Consider the following 11,473-nt stretch of genomic DNA (forward strand, 5'->3'; position numbering starts at 1 on the left):
GTGATGCATTAACGCTCTTACACACATCTGTAAACAACTCGACTCCGTTGGATGACACCAACCAACTGACTTGTCAGTCACAAGCCACAACAAACAATTTGGAACATAATTAATAAACCTGAGTAAAAAGCACAATTTGATTTTCACATGTGCTAAAAACTGAGCTTGTTTGGTACAAAATGATCCTGGAGTCAAAAAACAAAGATTGCTGCATACATTTCTCTGAAGTAAAAAAAAACAATATTCAAAAATCCCAACGTATTTTTATTGCATAAAACTTTGCATAAAAACGTGAACGCTATTATCTTTCCTTCAGTTGCAAAGACATCAGAAAGTGCCTTCAGTTCTGTAAAGTTCTGTATTGATTCCATTCCTTTTTGGTCATTTTTTGGTCATTTCTTTGCGCAGCTCTGTCAAGTAAGAGTGATTCTTCCCGTGAGCCACCTCCATTATGGCCATTGCCTGTGTACACACAAAAACATAAATACATATATAATACAAACAAACATCCTACAGCATGTAAAACCCAGTACTGTATACTGGCATGTAATGATTAGTAATTATTATCCGATTAGACAGTTTCCTTTTATTGAATGGCTTCTATTGTTAAATTAAAACATGGGTTTTTGGCAAAAAACACATTTGGTTTCCACTTAAGTAAATTATTGGAAAGAGTTATAGTGTCGTTACCAAAAGAGTATATAGAGTATATATTTTTAATACTGAAATTTTAGTTGTTCTCTGTATTAAAAGGGCCTCTGAGATGCTTTCCGTTGATATAAAAGTGTGCTATAAAAGATCAGCAGGTCATTTTACCTTTTTGAGAGCGCTGACACCCACTGAGTACCTCTCCATCCCCATGTACAGTCTGCCCAACTTCAGGTACATGGAGGACACATTTAAAGAGTAGGGTGGATACAGCTTGCTGCATTGGAAAGACAGCATACATACCGATTACACTTAAACAACTGAATACTGCTTTTAGGACAAGAAAAGGTAAAAACAAGGTAAAAATACAAGGTAAAAATAGCTTGTCATTACCAGTAATGTTTGACGATCTTCTCGCCATATCTGATAGCCCCCTCTGGATCTTCCATATAAAGACAGACCCCCATGGCCTGGTACATCATGTGAAGCATGTAAACATTGGCGTCATCAAAGACAGCTCCCATCTCGTCTAGGCTCTGCTCACACATCTCCAGCAACTCACTAGGGGGTGCCACAGAGTCAAGGACTACAAAAGCTCCATCGGACCATGCCGGCTCCCATTAGTTTGTGGAATACTGTTTTGAAGACTTGAATTTTCCAAGCAAAATAGACTTCTTTATTTGACTGAAAATTGGATCATCAACTACTAAATGAACACCATGCTATAATGGCTAAAGTTAAACTGATTTCAGACAAACAGGCATAAAATCAGGTGATAGATAGTGTCATTTTCTCATAGACTTCTATACAATCGCCAGTGGTGACAACCAATGATGGCTGTCAATGGCACTCTTTTTAGAGCTGAAGTTTCCTCTTGAAACATCAAAGTGCCTGAGATTATATAATTAGATACTCTTTAAAACTACTTTGAAGAATAACACTGAATTTACCAGCAGATTGGGGGCGATGTATACAACCCAATAGACATCGTTATTTAGTAAGCTTAAAAGGATATTCTTTATGTGTTTGAAAGCCCGGAACTCTCTGATGGTTTTCCTGGCGTAGCGCACCATGCTGCTGATGACCTCTGGCTCTATGGGGTCACTGCGCTTACGTACTTTTAACTTTGCCTTGTCCTGCAGGTAAAGACAGGACACAGAGCACATCAGTCAACCACACTGTATGGTCTTGTTTCTTATTTTAAACATGACTTACAATAGCAGTTGAATGATCGTATGATTTCTGATGAGCTATTGCGATGTCTCACCTTGGACTTTGTCTTACATTCCTGGCAGTCACAGGAGAAGTAATAAGACTCTCTCAGCCTGTTGTTGCGGTCCTCTGTTGGATAGAGGAGGTCGATGTAGCTGATGAGCACCTATAGAGGTAGAATAACACACAGCATGCAATAATCCTAAATAATGCATACTCCCCTTTCTTGCAGATTTCCATTGACTTGAATGTCTCAATGTACTGCCAGATAAGTCCTAAACTACAGGTTGCAGGGTCAGTTTGAAAATAACCCCATCAGCTGCTGCATCCCCCCTTCATCCCTCACAGATTCTGTACACCAGATGTCATGCTGCTAATACCAAAGCCTGTCTTTGACTTCTCACAATTTGAAGTCTCCTATACCATTGTTTACTACTTTTTTAACATAATATATTATTACCCAAACTACCTCTTTTGAAAAATGATACCAGATTCAAAACATTCAAATTTATTTCCTAATTTTAGGGAATAACTTGACATCCGACAAACTGGTTTATTGCATTCTTGCAGAGAGTATCTATGAGATGTTGACACCACTCTCATGTCTTCAAGGTCAATAGAAAACTAACAGCAGCAGACTCTTTGATTAGCTTAGCAAGAAGACTGGAAATGAGGCAACAGCTAACCTGGCTTTGTCCAAAGAGAACAAGCTGATTCCCACGGTGTCATCAAATAGACAACACTTCAATAGTGTATAGTGTTTTGATTTTGATTTGGCTCAGGCTAATGCTAGAAAAATTGTATTGAATGGAGCATCACCAACAGACACGTTTCACACGCTCTTGTAACACACACACACACACACACACACACACACACACACACACACACACACACACACACACACACACACACACACACACACACACACACACACACACACACACGCACACACACACACACACACACACACACACACACACACACACACACTTTGACCCAACCCCCTCCCATGGCAGCTGTCCCCTTTCCTCACTTCATCTCCGGGCTGCATGTTCTTCACTGCCCGAACCTCAGCCGACGTCCCGTTGTATGTGACTATGACGCTGGGAAGACAGCTGTGGTTTATCAATGCCACACTAGGGAGAGACACAAACAATAAGGAAAGATACAAATTAAAATCCTAACTCTACTTTCTTTTAATTGTGAGAAGCAATGAATGTATGAATGAAATAGATTGCTAATTTTAAAGTCCTTTAATACTGTGAGTGTTCCAAAAATATTTGACCCTGCTTTTATCTTGGTGGCAGCTGGAAATAGCTTCAAAAGGAACTGACAGGGTAAAATCCCTTTCTCACTACAGGTTTTAAGACCTCCGACTTCTTTGGAAGTCTGATACATGATGCTCTGAATACTGACCCTTTAGTTGTAGCATTTAGCAATCATGGCAATCATATAATGTATTTTCTTTATTCAAGATTAAGAGCTGTGGTCCAAATCTGATAACAATGCCCAAAGATAAAATGAGGCAACTCACAGATATCCAAAGAAGCCAATGACAGAAAAACAGTAAGTCATTTAGAAATAGAAAAGAGATTGTGTCTGTACCTTTTCTGTACCTTTACAGGCGTTGCTGAACTAGTACAGAATGAAAATGTGCTTGTATGCATGCAAGTTCTTCTCCTTACTCCGGGTAGACTGCAGTACCCATGTGGGAGAGTTCATCATCCTCTATGGTGAAACCATTACAGGCAACCTGTTGAATAAAGGTCATACGGAAGAGGAGTTAAAAATGTAAATACGTATTACTCATCTATTGCCCGTTTTATGTGAAGTCATATATTTAAACTACAGGGGTTGATGGGGAAATCATGGATAAGTGAATTTGTATGTGTGTGTGTGTGTGTGTGTGTGTGTGTGTGTGTGTGTGTGTGTGTGTGTGTGTGTGTGTGTGTGTGTGTGTGTGTGTGTGTGTGTGTGTGTGTGTGTGTGTGTGTGTAGTAGTAGTAGAAGTTGTAGTACCTGGGAGAAAAGTGTGACAAGGTCTTTATGGTTGGGCAACTCTAAATGTTTGGTAAAAAATCGATGCAGTCCGGCAATGTCCGCCTCGTTCATCTCTCTTTTCTCATTATCTACATCCTCCTCATCTGTGAGAGGAAGAGGGATAGACATATCGATTGATTAAACGCGTCTTCTCTAACTAAACGGGGAAGCATGCATAGCAGAAATTATTTCAGACTATGATGTCTTTCTAACACCTAACATTGATCTAACAGGGTGTCTCAATTTAGTAATGTTTGCAAAATCTAGACATGGCATCTTTCTTTTTTACCGGTCACAACCTGATGCCTACATTACCCAAAATGCAGCTTGTCCGCCAACAGTTTGGTATGAGTTTTGGGTGTGTTATGCTAGTAGCAGCTAATATAGCATCAGGTGTTATGCTAGTAGCAGCTAATTTAGCATCAGGTGTTATGCTAGTAGCAGCTAATATAGCATCAGTTGTTATGCTAGTAGCAGCTAATATAGCATCAGGTGTTATGCTAGTAGCAGCTAATTTAGCATCAAGTCACTATGATAGCTGCGGGCTAAAGAGGTCTCGTAAACGGACTTTACCTTTTTCTTTAAACTTATATACAGTACATATCATATATCGACAGTCTATAGTAGTTTTTTCTGATTTTGGACTAAACCATAACTATGATTTTCTGAATCAAACACCATTTGACTAACAGACACCCTGTTTGAAGTCTGAAGTGCTCCTGTTTCTCATTCAAGTTGTTACACATGTTACATTGTCTAATGGCCATTCCCCCCACACATATAGGATATATATAGATGTGACTGTTGGTGTTTCTCTCTGTCTAATCTGAATTAGTTGTGCTTTTTTAAAGAGGGATATCTGTGGACACTTAGGACTGAAGTACAATCTATTGGAGTCCCTGAACACCCTATAGTGAAGAGTAAGGGTTGTCCCAAACAGAAAAAGTAAAATCACAAAAAATAATTGCATGTGTGTTTAAGATGCAATGTCTTACGTGATTGTATATCTTCTATGAGCAACATCTTTTCCGAAGCACATCTTTCTTTCTGCGTTTTCTGTGGAAATAAAACCCCAGTGAAACACAGACATGAGCTCAATGAACCAGAGAATGTGCAAGACAAAACACTCCAAAAAGATGTGCTGTTTTTTCTATCAACCTTCCTACCTTCTTGGCGAGGATCCGGGCCACAAGGCGGGATATTTCTGATGGGCACCAGTTCTCTCCGAATGCAGTTATGGCAGAGCACTCCAGTTTGTGCATTGCCCAGTCCCCTTTCTGTGCACAAACACACATAAATATTGTAAGAGCACACAAAAGAGCAACTCTGTAGTTTCAAACTGCTTAAAACGTGAACATCTGTGGTAGAGCCAACTATTTACAGTTTAGGTCGCACCACAACAAAAGGCCCAACAGTTGGCATTTACGGCCCCTGAGCCACAATAGCACCAGCTGAAGCATTAAGCTGCAAGTGGGATGTGACTCCTCACTGAGTTGAACTATAATGTTACCCTCGTCCCTTTTAACCAACAACATGCAAACAGATCCATCCATTAACTGCTCGGCCACCCTCTTGGATTTTCACCTCATCTGCTCTATACACAGCAGAAATCAAAATATAGGATATCAAATAACACTGGGACATTTCCCCCCCAACATCCTGATGTGAACACCTTTATCAGGAGAACATGTCATAGCTTCTTAGCCTGTTGGCTTCTCATGGTTCATTTCTAACCCATTGTGGCAATCCACAGACAAAAGGGAAATGACAGGGAAGTGATGGGCAGTCACAAGGAGAGATGACAGGATTTTCTTGTTCAGTTTTATCAGCTAGCCCTGAGTGTTGAGGAATGTGTTCAAAGCACTGTGGATTTTTTGATGCAAATGATATTACTGGTACAGGAGTTGTAAATGTAAAAAACATTACCCAGTCTATGTTTAGAAATGATCTCCCAACCCCCTATGGTGTCAGGAGTCGGACCCCCTGGTCGAGAACCACTGACCTACATTACAAGGGTTCATCCCCTTCAGGAATCATTACACTGCAGTCATTCTGCACAATCTCCAAACCCCCGCCCCCTCTTACACACTCATACCTGGCATTTGGCGTTGCAGTAGAACGCTTTCTTGCACTTCCCACATCTTGCCAAGCCTTCTTTCCTATTAATGACAAAAAACAGGGTCTATCAGCTTATGGATTGAAAAGAGAATACAATAAAAACATCCGGGTATAATTTATTTTCAGTGGATATCAACATGCATACAAAATAATGATCTGCATATAGCCAATGATGGTGTGAATATCTGTATCTGAGTGTATGTCCTTGTATGTAAGTATGTAGTTGCTTGAACGTGAAAGTGTGTGCATGGATAATTATGCATGCTCCGTTACTTTGAGACAAGAAGCAGCAGTTGCTGGTGGCCCGTCGTAACTGATAGCAATGAAGGGTCTAAAACATTCTGTGGTATTAATAGAGCTGGCATTGTGAAGGAGCAGCTGTCTCTCTTCCTCATTGAAAAGTGAAGTGGTCCAACACATTTCATTTTTAAACTCTTTATTTAGTAGTCAGCCCTAGTCCAGCCAACAGTTCAAATGTGGTTGAACATAAAAGCTGGGAGAAGACTTCCTGATGTAAAGCGAAGGTATGACACAGAGGTTCACACTGATGATTTCTTGACATTGTCATATTGTTATATTCTGCAATATGTGCAGATTATGCAATTAAGGAGAGCTGAAACACACATAATTGATTCTCTACAATATAAAACGAAGTGTAAAATCCTGTGTCCTTTTAAAACTTCAAATTCACAATGTTGCAACTGGTGACAGTAATCCTACTCACCAAGTCAAAGTTGTCTCAACAATTTATGTGATAATTGTGGAAAAAAACACACACATTAACAGTTTAAGAGTGTTATTTTTAGTATTATTTCATTAATACTTTCATAGAAATAGCCTATAACTAGCCTAAACTTAGCAATTGTATAATGCTGCCTGTTACATACATTTATGGAACAGGCAGCACTTCTTATTTAATTGTATAACTTGAACTTGTTATATCATTAAAGACACCAGAAACAGAAGGAAGTAGAAAGTGTTTGCTGTGCAAGTCTTGCCATTATGTGATTTTACCTTTTATCTAAGGTTTGCCTTTGTGAGCTTATATTATTGTAATCAGTTTTTGTTTTTGTTTATCATAAGAACTCTATAGTCTTCATCATTGCTTTCATGCCATCACTTGCCACAAACATCTTAAGAAGTGCATAGCAGACTGGAGGAGATCATGCAATGTGCACTGTGATGTATAATTAAACAATTGATGCAGCTGTGTGTCAATTGAATTGAATTTGAGATAATGTATGCAAATGTGTGTATAATTTGAATATATAATAAATGATTTTGGTCTGCAATATATATATATTACCAGAGATATTCCTTGCGATTTGAAACCCCTCCATAAATCACAAGTGCAGCTGCAAATGAATTCAACTGTATTATGTAATCATGATGCTACTCAGGTAACACAATCTTATTTGTTCCCTATTCAAACATAATTCTACAGTGTCTCAGAGGGGTTAGACGTAAAGATACTAAATATGATCTACAGATAACCAAAATAGATTTCCTTGATTGACGTTTTTACGACAACGAGCCTATATACGGTGCAGTGCTTGTTAGCCAATACTATAAAGACTTACTAATTGAATACACTTAGTAAACTGAGACCCTGCATCAATAATGTAGATGTAGGCAACATTAGACTCTTTATTAACTATCATATTACGCTCAAACTTTGTCATAGCACGCATGGATAAAATGAAGCAGTCCCTTACCTGGTGAAGCAGAACTCACAGTAGCAGCCTCTCTCCTTTACGGATAGCACATAAGAGTACGCAGGAGTGGAAAACAACAGCTCTCCAGTTTTAAAGGGCTTAGTAACGCGGAGACCTCGCCCTTTACCGGGACTGTCAAACCGCTCGAGTCCCGCGATGCTGCCTGTCATAGTGCCTCCTTTTGAGCCGTCTTCTTCCTCCAAAGTGACCCTTTGCCCACGAGGAGCCCGGACTGAAGTGGGATGTGGCACCTCAGCTCCAAGCGCTGGGGCGTCAACCTCCCAATAATATACCTCGGTAAAGTAACTTTAAGTGGGAAGTTCGAAAGACATTCAGCAGTTTTTGTTTGGAAGTCTAATTTGTTCTAAAACTTCCATGTCATGTGAACCATTGACTTGAGGGCATGTTCACATACTATAGCCTAAAATAGTTAATAGTTAATACAATCAAAGTACAACCTACTTGATTTAACATCACTATTTTTCTATGATATTTTTTTACTCTACTGTACCGTACTATGTATTCTATATAAAATACTATGACTATTTTCTTTTACTTTTTTTCACATGCTATACAACATATGACTTTGTTTTTTATATACTATACTATGAAGTTTACTAAAGACACAAAGACATACTATCCGACATGTTCTACATATAGATATTTTTGTAACATATTATACTATGACTTAATAAGAAATAAATAAATCTGGATTTTCATTAAAAACTCATAAAATAAGAAATAGTATTACTATGTAATAAAAATAGGTGTGTCATACTTTCCCAGTTAAGTTATATAGTGCTTCATAGATCACTTTATAGCCATCACCATATTTTAAAAGAGAGTTTTGACAACAATATTTATAATAAATAGAAAAGGTACTCAAACCCACTAAAAAGAGTGTTTCCTGGTCTTCCTGTAGAGTTATACAATGTTGAATACTTGGAGTCATGTTCTATACTTTGCCTTTTTTACATAGTTCTTTATGACATCTAAAAATAATAATATGAATTCTATTTTGCACTCAAGCTATTTCTGCATTCAAAAATACTGTTCATACATCCAAATAATAATTTTAAAAAAGAACAGATTTGCATTTACATATCCCACAGTTCATTTAAATAGTGTTGGTACTTTTAAGCGCAGGTCAATAAGGCCATCTGGTGGTGAAGGTCTAGAATATCTTTTCAGTTAATGCCAACTCTTTTGTACAATTTAATTTTCAGTGTTTTGGTAGTTGTGTTTTTTTATATTAGTCCACTGAATATTTTTACAACGTTTAATATTTAGCGGTTACAACACTGGCTTTCAGTACATCGTTTTTTTTATACTTTATTCATTGTGCAGGTCTGACCAGGTCAGATGGTATAAATTGTAACAGCCCTCAAGTTTCCAGCTCCTGTTCAGGTTTGTTATGTTGTGCCATCATGTGGGTGTGAATTGTAAGTGCACCCTCAAATGATGGAGAAGCCCATCCATGATGCATTGCAGTCTGCTGGCCAACTTGGGTACCGACAGATTATCCAAAAACACAGAGTGACTTCTAGTAGGACGCAAGCAACCTGATTTTATTCCAAGAGGTAGAGAGAGAGAGCGCTAAGGTCATGAAAATGATCTTGAGTAAATTGAATATTTATTTAACAACCATGAAAACACATTAGACGCATAATTGCCTGCTCTCTCATTCACACACACACACACACACACACACACACACACACACACACACACACACACACACACACACACACACACACACACACACACACACACACACACACACACACACACACACACACACACACACACACAAACCACTGTGAAGATTTGTCTGTCATGTGTATCTGAAGGCTTTATCCAACCTTGCCCCAGTTTCCCCTGATTTATTATAATTCCATTTTCCAGTCTTTCAATCTAAAGATTTGTTCCTCTTCATTTTTTAATAACGTGCAAGCAATAGAGGCATGTCCCTGGGAGATTATGTCGTCGTCTTTGGCGTCTCGTCTTGATTACATCAGAGGAACCTGATTTGATTTGGAAGGAAACCCCCATGTTCCAGTACATGCTCTTGTTAGACCTCCCCACTGTGCTGATTTCTTACTTTGTCAGAGGGGATGATCTTGATGAATATGATCTGAAAGAGAGGGAGGGAGAGGGGGATTAGGTGAAAGGATTATAATTTCCAATGACGAGAAATAATAAGAAACAATAAATCCTAAGTAGATTTAGTTCTCAAGGAAACCCTATTAGAGGAAATCAACAGAATAAGAGACAGAATAAAAAAGAGACAGGACAGAGGTATTAAATAGATACAGTCAACCTGACCTGTTTGGTCTGAGATTCCACAGTTTAAGTTGAATGGATTCTACCATGGCATTTGTTCTTTAAATTCCAGAGTTTGTTTAAACTTAAATTGACACTCAAAGATATGTTCTTGTCCAATTTACTGATTGCAGAAGTGTGCAAAGATTGTGAATTGTCATTGTCATTTTCCCCTATTTTCATAGAACAAACAATTAATTATTCAAGGAATTCATCAAAAGATAAATACCAATTCAAATATTTGTAGTTGAGGCCATACATTATAGTGGTCTGTCTAAGCTTTGTACAGATCAGGCTAGGTTGACTGGTTTATTGTTCATGTATGAAAAATAGTGGAAAATGTGATGATTTGCAGGACCAGTATTACTCACTGTGTATATTTATCGAAAACCTGATCCAAGGGAAGACACACAGTGTTAAAAGGCTTAGGACATATCTACACTTCTGCTGACTCATAATTTATCTGCATGTTGTCAGAGCTCTCTTCAACCTATACCTCTTCAAGGATCAAAGTACATAAGCACCCTGGCTGTTTTTACACCCTTAGAAGACACTGTAGGTATAACTTATGGCCATACTGTTGATGGATAAACATTCATTGTCACATTGAGAACCTCGTAAAACAGCAGCTGCTAATACCTCAACAGCCACAAGGTCGTGGACGAGGGTTGTGTGTGAAATCCGGTGCCATTAAAGACCCTGTGCTACTATCGGTTTTGCAGTGGCGGTGAACCAGGCCTCCTCAGCTCATACCCATGACCTTGTCATCACAGGCCATTCCCAGGCTGCTGTGCTAAGTAGGGGTCATCAGCAGGGCATGGCTTGAGAGATGAACGTTGCTGTGTGTTTACGTACAGTGGAGAGAGTGGGGACACAGTAATTGGTAATTCTGTGCTGTGTTTTTGAGGGGTGCGGGAGGGGTTGAATACCAAGACCCTATGTAATTGTGCCTTTATTCTCCTGAGTGGAAGCCCAAGCAATATACAATAAATCCACATTCTTCCTGATGAACCCACTGACTGAGACAATGTGTGCCATCCTGCTCGTCGCTCGTCAGTCAGTTAGGGAGCCAAGCCTTAAGCCTTAACCCCCCTGTCTCCACTCCTGGCTGGGGGGGAATGTGACGCCTGCCTGCTCGCCTGCTCGGCCATCTTAGCCCTGTGGGCTTTGTAGGCGCGGAGCCTCATCTCCCACTGTTTATCCACGTGTCTTTGCTTTGGCTCAGGCGCTACACTGCAGACCACTGCGGGCTGAGTGGGGTCCACTGCCCTGTGTCACCCACCTAAGCTCTGCTTTCACTGGGGGGCTTAGCGCCTCACCCCTCGGCTGCTTTATGAGCAGACAGCTGGGCTAATCTGTCTCCCTCTTTCTTTCTCCTTGGGTCTTGCCTCATCTCTTGTTTTGGCTCCTTTGGT

At 39.5% G+C, this 11,473-nt stretch overlaps 1 protein-coding gene across 1 annotated transcript; it reads right to left on the reverse strand.

Moving 5' to 3' along the window:
• Positions 1-250: 250 nt before the first annotated feature.
• LOC134876969 (N-lysine methyltransferase SMYD2-like) lies at positions 251-7,986 on the reverse strand. The gene is made up of 12 exons (XM_063902260.1): positions 7,737-7,986; positions 5,999-6,062; positions 5,070-5,180; positions 4,899-4,959; positions 3,883-4,007; positions 3,549-3,616; positions 2,897-2,999; positions 1,916-2,026; positions 1,664-1,784; positions 1,042-1,216; positions 817-925; positions 251-462 (listed from the first exon to the last, which is right to left on the reverse strand). Exons 1-12 carry the CDS (start codon positions 7,904-7,906, stop codon positions 382-384), a joined length of 1,299 nt encoding a protein of 432 aa, XP_063758330.1. The 5' UTR covers positions 7,907-7,986; the 3' UTR covers positions 251-381.
• Between the last annotated feature and the right edge of the window lie 3,487 nt (positions 7,987-11,473).

The sequence above is a fragment of the Eleginops maclovinus genome, chromosome 15, assembly GCF_036324505.1.
Source record: "Eleginops maclovinus isolate JMC-PN-2008 ecotype Puerto Natales chromosome 15, JC_Emac_rtc_rv5, whole genome shotgun sequence".
NCBI lineage: Eukaryota > Metazoa > Chordata > Actinopteri > Perciformes > Eleginopidae > Eleginops > Eleginops maclovinus.